The 15,000-nt window shown below is 43.1% G+C and overlaps 1 protein-coding gene across 2 annotated transcripts in view; it reads right to left on the bottom strand.

Annotated features, from left to right (window-relative positions):
- Positions 1–15,000, bottom strand: part of LOC147027194 (paxillin-like) — a 70,799-nt gene that overhangs the window by 54,031 nt on the left and 1,768 nt on the right. For both annotated transcript variants that reach the window (XM_085883393.1, XM_085883394.1), the window contains exons 2-3: positions 6,865–6,971; positions 3,417–3,501 (exon numbers count right to left, since the gene is read on the bottom strand). In XM_085883393.1, coding sequence (XP_085739519.1) covers positions 3,417–3,501; positions 6,865–6,971 — 192 coding nt within the window. The remainder of the gene's footprint in view (positions 1–3,416; positions 3,502–6,864; positions 6,972–15,000) is intronic.

Here is a 15,000-nt window from a genome sequence, read left to right as displayed (position 1 = left end):
TATATATATATATATATATATATATATATATATATATATATATATATATATATATATATATATATATATATATATATATATATAAATATATATATATATATATATATATATATATAAATATATATATATATATATATATATATATATATATATATATATATATATATATATATATATATATATATATATATATATATATATATATATATATATAAATATATATATATATATATATATATATAAATATATATATATATATAAATATATATATATATATATATATATATATATATATATATATATATATATATATATATATATATATATATATATATATATATATATAAATATAAATATATATATATATATATATATATATATATATATATATATATAGTGATTGGCAGACATCTTGGATCATGACCTAATTACAGCCAATCAAGGGCCTTGCCAGCTTGGGTGTCGTTAAAAAATTAAAGTAGACATATCTATCGTACTTTGTGCCAAATGGCATGTTGGTATCCGCTTTTGCAAGATCGATCCCATATTTGTCACCAATTTACCCCACTATCAACATTAAACATCACAGTTATGATCTCGTAGTCATGTGGAATATATATTTTAAATTTTAACCTGATCGGAGGCACCTCTCACAGCCAGCATTATTTAATATTTTGAATCTGGGTTCAGGGATTGAAATCAAACTTGGTACAAGTATGTATAATGATGTAATATTGTTGGCGGAGGCATATCTGGTGACGTAGAGACATCGAAGAGTGCCCTTATAGTTTTCTTAATGAGTTATTTTCACGTGAAAGTTTTGATAATTTTGTTTTAGATGATCTCCCTTGCATTTTGGCATTAAGAGTGTGGGATTCAAACTTTTGGTGTCAGGAGTGGGATTTAGAACTTCTTGCCTCCAAATTATCATCAACATTGTGGGATTCAAAAACCTCACCACCTCCAACTTGATGCTAGGAGTGTGGGATTCAAATATAGCTGACTCCAAATTGTTATTGGTAGCATGGAGCTCAGCCACTCATCGAAAGGAGAATCTTGATATTAATTCCCTTTTCAAAGTTGGTATTTATGGGGTTCAGTTAGAATCTGTCACTAAGAGTGGTGCATTTTGGGTTTTGATTTTACCACCAATTAAAACAATTGGCAAATTTAGTTTGGAACTTAGTTGTGATGATGAAAATGATGAACAAAACAACGTTAGCTCTTGTTATCTATATAATGACCACTGCCACCGAAGGTGGCCGGAGATGATGTTTTCAGCCATGTGTGTTTGTCTGTGAGCAGGATATGATAAAAAAAATTATGCATGGAATCGGACAACATTTGGTGGACACATTGGGTGTAGGATAAGGGCAAATTGATTCGATTTCGGTGAAGATCTGGATCCGGTTATTCAAATTTTTAAAGTGATTCCTCACCATTGAGAGAGGGTGCAAAATGATATTTAGCACGATATCTCAAAAAGTTGTGAACGGATTCGGACGAAACTTGGTGGACATATTGGGTGTGTGACAACAAAGAATTACTTCAATTTTGGTGAAGATCCGAATACGGATCCGGATCTGATAATTTTTTTATGTGATTCTTCACCAGTGAGACGTCAGACCAAAAAGAAATATAGCATGATATCTCAAAAAGTTGGAGACGAAGTATGACAAAACTTGGTGGATGAATTGGTTAGGTGACAAGAAGAAGCCGATTTGATTTTGGTTCAGGTCTGGATCCAGATCCAGATCCAGGTTATCAGTGAGATACCAAATGTAAACTGTTCACCCTGGCAGAGGTATGCACTATAGTGATTTCTTAAGTTATTCCTCACCATTGAGAGATGGGGCAAAAAACGATATATTGCATGATATCTCAAAAAGTTGTGGACATATTTAGAGGAAAGTAGGTGGATAAGTTGGTTAGGTGATAAGAACGAGCCAAATAGATTTTGGAGGACCGCATCCAGAACTGGCCTTTCAGTGGGGATACAAAACGTAAACTTCTCAGTCTGGCCGAGGTATGCGCTACCAAGTGCCATTCTCGTTCGGTCATGTGATGTGCTCTGCTCATTGGGAGGATAATAAATACGGCAATCAATGGTGATCAATAAAGCCTCCATGGACAAGATGGATACAGTGGGAAACTCTCAGGAAGGAAAAACTGGAAATTTGGAAGGAGTACTTTGGTGTTGGGAGTGGGGAAATCAACTGTGGCAGAAAATATCATAGTTTTGGATTGGGGATGATCTGAGATGGTGGTGAACAGCTGTCTCGATGAGTTGGAGGGAGGAATGAGATTGAAGAGAATGTGGGAGTCACAGTGCCATTCAGAAAGTAATAACTCCCCTTGACTTTTTCATATTTTGTTGTGTTACAGCCTGAACTTGAAATGGATTAATAAATAAAAAATTGTTGTCACTGATCTCCCCCAAATACTCAATAATGACAAAGTGAAAACATGTTTTCAGAAATTTTTACAAAGCAATTAAAAATGAAAAGCTGAAATGTCTTGCGTCAATAGGTATTCAACCCCTTTGCTATGCCATTCCAAATTGATCTCAGGTGCATCCAATTTCCTTTGATCATCCTTGAGCTATCTCTACAACTTGATTGCAGTCCACCTGTGGATAATTCAATAAATTGCACATGATTTAGAAAGAAATATCTTTCTATATAAGGTCCTACAGTTGATATTGCATGTCGGAGAAGAAACTCTACCATGAAGTCCAAGGAACTGTCCGTAGAACTCCATGATAGAATTGTGAGGAGGCATAGATATGGGGAAGGGTATAAAACAATTTGTAGTGTTAAAAGCTCCTAAGAGCACAGTGAGCTCCATCATTAGGAAATAGAAAGTAAATAAAACTATCCAAACTCTTCCTAGAGCTGGCCGTCCGACCAAACTGAGCAACCGGGAAAGAAGGACCTTGATCAGGGAGGTGACCAAGAACCCATTGACCACTGTGACAGAACGTCAGAGTTCATTGGCTGAGATGGGAGAACCTGCCAGAAGGACAACAGTCTCTGAAGTACTTCACAAATCTAGGTTTTATGGGAGAGTGGCCAGATGGAAACCATTCCTGAGGAAATGGCACAAGACACCATGCCTGGAGTTTGTAAAAAGGCATGTGACTGCACGCCAGGAGTTTACAAAGGGCACGTTTAAGACTCTATAAGAGCATGAGGCCAAATATTCTGTGGTCTGATGAGACGAAAATTGAACTCTTTGGCCTGAATGCAAAGCCTTACGTCTGAATGCAAACCTCGCATAGCTCTAACACCATCCCTACCGTGAGGCATGGTGGTGGTAGCATCATGCAATGAGGATGCTTTTCAGCGTCAGGGACTGGAAGACTTGTCAGGATAATCAACCCACAATAATCAACCAAAAATAAATACAGAACTCACCTGACAGTGTTACTTTTAAATTCATCCAATGGGACTTCATCACTGGGACGCAACAGGACCGAGGGTTGCGATGAAACTGGTTTCGCTGATGAGACAAAAGTGGACACAGGTTAGGGAAGAATGCAACAAATCACCACAATCATGACCTTAGATCACTCAACTTGTGGGATACAAAGTTGGCCGTCTATGGCAAAAGAACATCAATTCCAGAAGAGTTACTTTCATATTGATGAAGCGATTAAAAAAAAAAACCAAAAAGATATAAAAACCCACAACACATTGGGTAGGCATGTTTCATGAGCGGGAATCATTCGGACATGACAAATCATAAAGTTTTGAGGATATAACAGCGATAGACATTGTGTAGTGTCCATCAATCAATCAATCACCAACAAGAGAGGTCCTTTACAGGTTGCTTGAATAAGTTTGCGACGATGCTGTGGGCTCAAACACAATATTTTCATAAAATTTATCATTCTTTTTTCATTTTCCCCTGATATTTTCGATATTATGGAAACATTTCTTCACCGCAAAGTGCCACAAGGACTGGTCTTGATTCTCATTAACATGGTGATGGTAGCATTGAGCATCCTGTAGGTGGAGTACCTGTTTAACAGAAACAAACAGCTCAGTTTATGTTCAAGTTCTTCCCATCTTGCTCAACCAGGGGTGATGGAGTCCGTGGCTCTCTGCATTGTTGGCATCTCTGGGCAGGAGGCCAATTCCCAAGGTTTGCTTCTCACCAACCACAGGTAGTTTAATTGATTGTTTTCTGTTGTCTCATTTCTGCCCTCCATCATGCTGCCCTCTCCTCCCTCCATCATCCGAAAGCCCGTCCAGGTAGCAGGCGTTTTTCCAGAACTCCAACACCTAGTTCCCCACCCTGATTTCAAGCTGAGTGCTCACTCCATTCCTTAATCCCTCTCTCCTCTCATGTGTGGAGCCAACTTCCTGCGTCTGTTTTCTCGTGCCACTCCCACCAATCTTTCAAGAGTGCAGCTCATCGTCACCTCCCATACTTACCCCCCACTCTCTTCTCTCACAGACACTCTCCCCCTTCTCTTCCGTCACTGATACACATTGGTCTCTCTAATCCCCATTTATCTTCCTCCTGTCTGTGAATCTAATGTCTTCTGTCATTGCTCCCCCATTTGCCTACATTTCTATCAGGATATAATTAATTAAAAAGTTAACCACAAACAGTTAAGACCTTTAGGTCTTGAGTTTGAGCCCCTGTGGAGCCATTGAAATAACACCAGGGGGTTGACTTAGCCTGTCATCCTTTTGAGGTCGGCAAAATGTGTACCAGCTTAATGGTAACACAGCTGCGCTTCCAGAAAATGATGCAACCAGCAGCCACAGGCTGCATACAAAACAACAACAACAATAACAACAACCACCATGATGCAACCCACCCTCCCATGTTCTGGATCATCACGATCTTGGTTCTCTGCCATTGTAGAATGTATGGTAAATGGCACCTTCTATTCACAGATATGCACTGCTGGGGTCAGGGGGTCTGTGTGTGTGTGTGTGTGTGTGTGTGTGTGTGTGTGTGTGTGTGTGTGTGTGTGTGTGTGTGTGTGTGTGTGTGTGTGTGTGTGAGGCGATGGAGTGTTCCCAGTGTATCTTGCTTGTTGTTACCCTTGCCAAAGGAGAGGGTATTGCATTTGTGTCTTTGTTTGTTTGTCTGTCTGTCTGTCTTTGTCCGCACAGAACTTTCATGTTTTTCTCTGCAACTGCTTGTCGGATTGAGATGAATTTTTCACCATTGGCGCGACTACTCATATATTGTAGAATGTTTCTAATGATAATTATGACGTCATAGGTCACGTGGTATCGCAGCCATATTGGAAAAACTGAAAAAAACTTTGGACCTATAAATCTCTGAAACCTCACCAAGGAAAAAATTTAAACTTGGCACATAGCAAGTACTCCTCATGAGCAATGAGTTGGATTTTTTGTGACATCATAGGTGCCCTCGTTATGACGTCATAATTGCATATGTAGAACGCCACAACCGAAAAGTATGAAAATTTTTGAGGGTCATCTTGGGATAAAATGGTCCACAAAAAAAAATTAATCATGTCATCGGTCACGTGAGTCGGCAGCCATATTGGATTTACCCTAAAACCTATAAAGATACATCAATCAAAAGAAGTCGTGGCGAGGGTCTGCAATCTCTGATTGCTCTTTTTCTTGTTTATTTTGTACATGGTACATTAGAGCATCGCGATGGAACAATGAGTGATGCTCTTGTGTAGAGATATTGATTTCCTGATCGGATCTATTCCAGGTTGATTCGGTCACAATGCCGGCTGCCTTTAGCACTGGAATCCAAATCACTTTCCTTTACCGGCTGTTTGAGCACCTATTAGAGAATGAAGGGAATTTGTTGTGTCCTCAATTTTAGTTCACCAGTCCCAGTACACCCGCTCTCTACGGGAGCAGCAGGAAGTCATGTTATTACTCTCTCTGGGGTATATAGATTACAGGTGATCTTGGCTTGGGCCTCAAGAATGTTGGGGGTGTTTTCAGTTACCAAGTTTATTGCAGAGCGCTCACCAAGTGGCTTAAACATTCAAGCAAGCACTCCATTTGAAACCATTGATAAGGAACGGCCGGCTTGGCAAGCGCTAGTTGGCTGCTCAGTTACCGAACACACCCCGTGTTTCCTCCTGGTTCACTTTAGTGTTAAACAGCAGAAGCAACTGTTTAAAAAGGTAATCATATCTGTGGTTTATAATATTTTTTAACTTCCGGTGAGGGTTTTCCATGAAACGCCATGATAAGCTATTCATCGTCATTGACACAGCATTGATCCAAAATAGAAAAACCCCTTGAGGAAAGATGGACTACATCATTAATATTAAAAATTTTTTGTAATAACATTAATATTATTCTATTACCATTTAGTGTTGTTATTACTTTTGTTATTATAAGCGGCCTTGGAAGAATGCCACCATTAGCTATCTTAACATGGATATACACCTTAACACGGACTTCACCCAAGGCAGAACACCCCCTTGGAGAGGGGGCCAAATTAAATCGCTACAACCTCCATCATGTGACCCCTGAGTCCTCCGTCAAGTTTGCTTGAGGTTGGATAAGTAACAACCGAATGTATTGTGGTCAATAAAATAGTCAGACAGGCAGACGGACGGACACCAAATAGTGTATTTTCATACAATCATCACCAAATAGTAACAAAATGACAATTCTATAGTATTTTGATGTCCTGTAGTCTTTGGTATTTACAAAAAGTGTTATTAGACCGCATGGTACAAACTACAAACCTCTATTCCCCATAATAAACACCCAGCTCAGACCCGCTTCGCTTTGCGGACACGGTCATAAACATAGATGGCCCACAAAACTTTCTACACAACCCAAGCTTCTATAATCCAAATCACATTCATGAAAAGTGAGTGATGAGTGTTCTGCTGACCTGTGGAGGGAGGTACGCTGTCATTTAGTTCTTGCAGGAGCAGGTCCAATTCACTGATGCTACTTCCAAATGAAGCCATACTATGAGTAGTGAATGATCCAAAGTTTCTGTGTGAGAGGACGGGCAAGCAGCATACCAGATAAATTACCCAGAGGATTGGGATGGTTAGAAAGTATGCACGGTGAAGGGAAAGGGAGATAAAACAGGAGGAGAGTTGTAAAGGAAGAATCAGATAAATAGATTTGTGTTCAGAAACAATACAAATCAATATATTTTTGGTTTTTCGAAGACAGGAGTTCTGTGATCACAGTCTTTGTGGGTATGTTGCATTAATTAATTAGATTGTGTACCTGAATACCTTGAATGGTGTAAAACTTCATGTTATTGCCATTAAATACCAGTGCCACCGAAGGTGGACGGAGGTTATGTTTTCACCCTTTTGTTTGTCTGTCTGTCTGTCTGTCTGTCTGTCTGTCTTTGTGCAGTATATCTCAAAAAGCTGTGGACCGATTCGGACGAAACTTGGTGGATATGTTAGGTATGTGACAAGGACGAACCAATTGGATTTTAGGGAAGATCTAAATCTTCCAGATATTACGGATCCAGATATTAGAATTTAAAAATGATTCATCACCATTGAGAGATCAGGCCAAAAATGATATCCATCCATTGGGACTATACTCTAAACAGAGCGTTGGTGCTGCCAAATCATTCTCCTAGGCTGTTGGGCACAATCCTGTACAGGTTGCCACTCTGATGCAGGATACTCAACTGGCTCAATCATCCCAACAAGCTGGTACTCATTTTGCCAACCTCAGAAGGATGACAGGCTGAGTCAACCCCACCAAGTATTAATTGAACAGCCAAGCAATATTTTAACTCGGGACCTGAGGATCCCAAGCCCACCACCCGAATCATTAAGCCGACGCCAGGCCAAAAACAATATATAGCACGACATCTCACAAAGGTTGTGGACGGATTTGGATGAAACTTGGTGGATGGGTTGGGTTGATGACAAGAACAAGCCGATTCGATTTTGGCTCAGGTACGGATCCAGTCCGACCAATCGGTGGGATACAAAATGTTAACTGTTCAACCTGGCACAGGTATGCGCTCCACACAGTGCACTTGGAGTTGTTTTTTCATCAATATTCCTATCAGTCTTGTGTTCAATACGAGAGATGTCGGACAATAACATTGCATCAAGGAAACTTTGCTAATAACACACAAATGGCAGGATCTTTGACGATTGAAATGACTGCTCCGGAGGTGAAACGAGATGCCATTGTATTTTTCATCTTATCGCAACATCAGCTTATAAAAAAATGAAATTTTTTTTTGTCCTTTTGAGTTACGCATTCTTTTTTGCCCGTCGTACAGGAAGGAAAGTGGTGACTCGAAAGGAACTCATGGTCCAGACGTTGTTCAGCAAGCAATGTTCTCATACAAAAGGAAGAATTGACATTAGAAGTAGCAGCACAGACTTTTGGTAACCTAAAGCCAAACTCATCAAGACAATGACCAAGCAAAGTCGATCACACATTCTCCCCAAACAAAGAAAAAAGATCAGACTCCCATTTTGACTCAAGCATGAGGCAAAAAAGGGATATTTTTGCTTGTTCAAAATGATCAACCCACAAACAGTCACTATGTGCTTGCCATAGTGGGATGGCATTTGAAATATAGCTCAAAAAATATCAAAAATGGAGGAACTTTTCCTCCAGCATGTTCATTTTGGCCCCAAATTCCCTCACTAATCCCCAACTGTTTGTTGTAAAGAAGGTACGGGGGGGGGAGGAGAGAGAGAGAGAGAGAGAGAGAGAGAGAGAGAGAGAGAGAGAGAGAGAGAGAGAGAGAGAGAGAGAGAGAGAGAGAGAGAGAGAGAGAGAGAGAGAGAGAGAGAGAGAGAGAGAGAGAGAGAGAGAGAGAGAGAGAGAGAGAGAGAGAGAGAGAGAGAGAGAGAGAGAGAGAGAGAGAGAGAGAGAGAGAGAGAGAGAGAGAGAGAGAGAGAGAGAGAGAGAGAGAGAGAGAGAGAGAGAGAGAGAGAGAGAGAGAGAGAGAGAGAGAGAGAGAGAGAGAGAGAGAGAGAGAGAGAGAGAGAGAGAGAGAGAGAGAGAGAGAGAGAGAGAGAGAGAGAGAGAGAGAGAGAGAGAGAGAGAGAGAGAGAGAGAGAGAGAGAGAGAGAGAGAGAGAGAGAGAGAGAGAGAGAGAGAGAGAGAGAGAGAGAGAGAGAGAGAGAGAGAGAGAGAGAGAGAGAGAGAGAGAGAGAGAGAGAGAGAGAGAGAGAGAGAGAGAGAGAGAGAGAGAGAGAGAGAGAGAGAGAGAGAGAGAGAGAGAGAGAGAGAGAGAGAGAGAGAGAGAGAGAGAGAGAGAGAGAGAGAGAGAGAGAGAGAGAGAGAGAGAGAGAGAGAGAGAGAGAGAGAGAGAGAGAGAGAGAGAGAGAGAGAGAGAGAGAGAGAGAGAGAGAGAGAGAGAGAGAGAGAGAGAGAGAGAGATATATATATATATATATATATATATATATATATATATATATATATATATATATATATTATGGATATGAGTCATGGATGGTCATATTGTGCAAAACATATGGGGTTGTCAGTGGCAACGACTTTGGTGGGGTTTGAGCAAGAAAGCCTCAAGATGCAAGTCGTTGAGCCGTTCAGGGAACTCATTTGGCCGTGAGGCAATATGTCAGTAGCGGACAGTTATTCACCATTGGAGGAAACCTGGAACAATGCTGGCTGTGCCCCACACTGTGAGCTCAATGCATCACGGAAGTAGCAGGGCACACTACGACACTAGGGGGTTTGGAAGAGGGAGCCACGGATCAATTGGGGGAATGGCACAAGGAACCTCACCTGCTGTACATGCTGCTTGACTGCTCTCATGAGGTATTTAGAACTGGACCCGAGACCTGAGGATCTTGGGCCTACATGACAAATGCGTCACCATGTCAATGTGGGGAATATGGTATCAATCAAGCAAGTAATGGCCCAAAATCCGGAGGTGGTTGTGGAACAAATGGTCCACACCCTAAATGTGGGGGTCATCACCCTCTCGTATATAGCCCCTGGTGCAGTTCTTTCAACTATGGAAAGCCGTACTGCATTACAATGAGGGACACTTACCCCCTCACCCTCATCAGGTGCCTCTTGGACTCCTTGGCAGGGGCAAAATTATTTTGGCTTCAGACGCGGCCAGGCGGTGTTTGTCTCTAAACGTGTCTGGACAGTGTTTATGTCTGGACGGGAGTTTGTTTCAGGACGTGTCCGGGTGGTGTTTACGCCCGGACGGGAGTTTATCGCTGGACACGTGCGGGTGGTGTTTGTTTCCGGATGCATCCGGGCAGTGTTTGTCTCCAGACACATCTGGGTGGTGTTTGTCTTGGGACAAATCGGGCGGTGTTTGTCGCCAGATGCGTCCAGGCATTGTTTGCGTCCGCATGCTGTACCTGCTTCATCTGCCATTGCACAGAAACTGGTTGCCAACCCTATCTGTGCTGACCGGTACAATGCAGAGATGTTGAGGATATTGAGTCGAGGTCGGAGCTCGTTTCATTTACGTTTTCAGGAAGCAACCTTCATCCTGATCACCGATCCAATACCATGTCGTCAAAAGGAATTTATCTCTGTGTCTCTTTCAGCATGGAAAGATCAAGGGAAGTACGGGAACAAATGGTGAATGGACCTCAGGGGAAACCCATCCCCTCTCTCTCCAGGATGCGGTTGCAAACGTCAATTATCGACGAACTCTGCTCCAGCCAATGGGAGCTCGAGGTGAAGATGATGAGCCGACCAATGGGTGTTCGGATTAACCGTGACGTCATTACGGTTGAACCAATCAGTGTCTACCTTATTGAGACCTGTGTATATAAGCACGCGCCTTCACTTCCTCCTTCACTTACTGCGATCTTTACCCTGACATGAAGAGTGCAGCACGGAAAGTTTCGGTCACTATTATGTCGTGTTTGTTTGTATCCATATTGAAGTTCTGCAGTACCAAACATCTGTTTATATTTTTGTATCTGTATATATATATATATATATATATATATATATATATATATATATATATATATATATATATTTGGAATCATCAAAGTTGTTCGATACTCCTGACAGACTGTCGGTACTGCCCAAACAGTTTCTTGGAAAATACAATGCTGGGTAGTTTGTCGTGACCTCCGCAGCAGTAGTTCGGGCAAGGATTTGGAACTTGTTCATGGTGCCGGCAATAGCTCGCCTCCTTTTCACGAAGGACACCGTGGGATATTTAACGTCCACCAACGAACCCCGGCAGGCGGGACGCCAGTTTCACGTCCATCCGAGGGATGGCGCACACATCGACGATGACAGCTTGCAGCTCGGGCAGGATTGAAACGCAGGCTGAGATCGCTGAACGGTGAATCGGCATACCTCGATACCTGTCGGACATCCTGCGAGCCTGATCACAAATTATCTCAATTAATTTTCTCCACAATTGAAGCACAATTGTATTTGTACCGAAATCTGTGCGGTTTTTTTTGCCAAATATTTTCAGTGTTTAGAATTCCGTCGATGCCGTTAATATCAAGCTCGGTTATGTTATCACATCCTTCCATGTAGGGTCCTGTGTAGGGTCCTGTGTAGGTTCCTGTGTAGGATACGGTCTTATCACCTCCACCACTGATCGTGGGTGGAGGCCATATTTTTTTCACCCCTGTCTGTCTGTCTGTCTGTGAACAGGATATCTCAAGGAGTTGCAGACGGATTTGGACGAAATTGGGTGGAGACGATGGCGATGTGACAAGGACTATTTGATTCAATTTTGATGAAGATCTACATTCTGATCCAGATCTGAGTTTTTTTTCAAGTCATTCTTCACCAATGAGAGATGGGGGGGGGGGCCACAAACGATGTACAGCTCGATATCTCAAAGGGTTGAGGACGGATTCGGATGAAATTTGGTGGATGAGTTGGGTAGGTGACAACAACCAGCCAGTTAGAGTTTGCTTCAGGTGTGGATCCAGGTGCGACTCAGCAAGTGGGATCCAAAAGGTAAACTGCTCAGCCTGGGGTAGTTATGCGCTCAAGCGAGTGCTGTTCTGGTTGAAGTTATTATTCCGCAAGCAAGAAATGCGAATACAGTGCTGATGTTATCCTTAAAAGTTAACGATTGTTTGAAAAACAACTTGTTTTTTTTCATTGTTGCACAACTCTTCAAAATGCATACCAGACCAAATCTCTGGACAAGCTCTTGTGCACAAAGTGGAAAGCTAACACCGTAATCTAGGAGTCCAAAGTTTATCAGGCACATGGAGGAAATATATTCCTCCACACAGTGACAGTCATAACAATGAGGAGGGGGGTTCGAGTTTCGATTGACCCTGAAACTTGGTGGATGGGTTGGGTTGATGTGGTGGAATGATTGGTGGAATTGAAAGGTATATTTCTTCAGGAAGGAAGGTGTCATCTCAAGTAACCAATGTGAAATCACAAGAATGAGAGGAATGTGTCATGGAAGGAGGAAGTGAGTGGGTTAGATTAGATAGGTGAGGAATTGTGGCAAAACGGGACGGAGGGGGGATAGCAACGTTGGATTCGGCACTATGTGCAATATATTGTAACAATGTCAAGTGGAAGAAACACATCACAGAGAAAATGTGGAATCAATAATGCAGAACAAGATGAAGAACCGATGTCAATACTCTTCTTATTCTTCTTCTTGAAAGAGCACATACTTATTCCCAGGTTCTTGAGGGATTGGCTGGGGGAAGCTTGGCCAAGTCTTTCACGAAACCGGCTGGCCACGCCTGACGTTCGACTAAAGTTAGTGTATAGGCATTTGTAATTTGTCTCCAGGTGCCGGCGATAGCTCGTTTACTCTTCGTGAAGGACACCGTGAGATATTTAACATCCTCCAACGAATGCTGGCAGACGGGACGCCAGTTGAACGTCCATCCGAGCGACGGAACGCACGTTGATGAATCACCCTGCCTGTGAGACTGCTCATAGCTGCGTTAGGAATCGAACCCAGCAGGCTAGACGGCTTAGAGATGAGCGTGGAAACCTGTGGAAGTCATGTCATGAATGAAGTAAGTGAAATGTGAAAGAAGCTGGTAAAAGGTTAAAAATGAAAGGTCACATTTTCGGAAGGAATTAAAGAAAGTACAGCATGAACATGTACAGTGGAAAAACTCTGTTCCTCCATGAGGTCAGTTCAGATATGGGAGCATGCGCCGGAGCAGCGTGTCGCTGCGTCTACTTTCCGCCGGTACTCCAGGGTCCTCCGTCTGGCCATCCCCCAGGCAGATGCCTGGCTCATCCCCATCTCCTTGAGATGCCGATCAACCTGCTGCAACCACGAGGCACGTGGTCTGCCCATTGGCCTCCTCCACTCATGAGACTCCCTCGCTGTGAGAATCTGGTGAGCAGGATGAGCGTCAGGAAAACGAGCCACATGTCCATACAGCCTCAGCTGAAGCTCACGGACTATGCAGGTAACAAATCTCATTTGAGTCTCTTTCAGAAACCGTTCGTTGGACACAAAGTCCGAACAGTGATAGCCAAGGATTCTCCGAAGAGACCTGGTACCAAAGGAATTAAGTCTCCATCTCAGATCCTTGGTCAGAGTCCACATCTCACATCCATAGAGCAAGACTGGAGGCACCAAGGACCTGAAGACTCAGACTTTCCTCCTCCCGCACAGGTACCGGCAGCGCCACACCCCATGATCCAGTGAATCCATGACCCCAGGCCCAACCCAGACGTCTATTGACCTCTAGCTTACAGCAAGCAGAGACATGAATATCACTGCCGAGGTAAATTAATCTCTCCATGACCTCCACGTCCACCACTTACAGACACAGACAGGAAAGCAGCATCCAAGATGTCAATGAAAGTCTGGATCTTAATTTTGACCCAAGAAACCCATCATCCCAGTGGCTCCGACTCGTCATCCAGCACCTCAAGAGCCACCAAAAGGATCTCCAGAGTCTCCATAAAGATGTCTCCACATCATCTGCGAAATCAAGGTCAGAGACCTTGACACTCCCAAACGATGCACCGCAACTTCATCTCTCTGACATCCTTCCCAGAATCCAGTCCATACAAGCGATGAAATGTGTGGGGGCCAGTACACACCCCTGATGAACTCCAGTAACAACTGAAAATATGTTGGAGATGGTACCATCACATCTCACAGCACTCTGAGTACCAGAGTCCAGTTCAGGCATCAGATCAATCAGTTTTGTTGGCATCTCACGAAGACCAAGAATCCTCCAGAGGGCATCCCGATTCATTGAATCGAACGCTTTACAGAGATCAACATCGGCTGCAAGCAGCCCCTGCCGAAACTCTCGCCTGCGTTCAGTGAGGACACGAAGAGCAAGGATACGGTCAATGGTTGACCTCTTTGGTGTAAAGCCTGACTGCTCTAGGTGCTGGTGCTCAAGCAGATGGTGGTGAACCCTATCACATCAAGAATTATCCGAGCAAAGACCTTGCCCGGCACTGAGAGCAGTGTCACCCCTCAGTAGTTATTGCAGTCCTGGCAATCACCCTTCCCTTTCCAGAGAGGGACAACAAGGCTCGTCTTAGTCAGTTGGGATGATGCCTGTGTTCCAGGTAGAGCACAGAACTGCATGCAACGACATAAGTGCAGCATTTCCATCAGCCTTGAGAAGTTCGGCATGGATGCCACAGATCCCTAGAGCTTTACCCCCATTTCAACAGTGCACTGCAGCCTGATTTCCACAAACAAAGGTGGATCACAGTTCATTGGAGGGTCAGCAATAGCGATAGTAATACCCCTGATATCCAACTCAACAGCTAGTAGATCAGCCTGATACAGCCTGATACAGCCACCAACTCCTTGAACAGCTCAGCTCTGCCATTCAGCCTGGCCTGCAACTCTGGACAATGGTATCCAGTGTCACTTGAGAGACAAAATTCTTCTTCGCCCGATGGTGAGTTCCATGACACTGAGACATCCACCGGCAACATCAAGGATGGTGGTTGTGAAGGCACTCCACAACTCTTCAGGACTCTCCAAAGCACTCAGACCCCCCAAATCCCCACTCAGCCTGTTCGCAAACTCCTCAGCTGCCCCTCTCATCCTTGAGCTTGCCAACACCCAGCCCAGGCTGGGATG

The sequence above is a fragment of the Eptatretus burgeri genome, chromosome 5, assembly GCF_056783735.1.
Source record: "Eptatretus burgeri isolate ZD-2024b chromosome 5, Ebu_testis_v1, whole genome shotgun sequence".
Classification (NCBI taxonomy): domain Eukaryota; kingdom Metazoa; phylum Chordata; class Myxini; order Myxiniformes; family Myxinidae; genus Eptatretus; species Eptatretus burgeri.
Note: the sequence above shows the minus strand (reverse complement) of the source record. Positions and strands in the feature narration are given on the sequence as shown.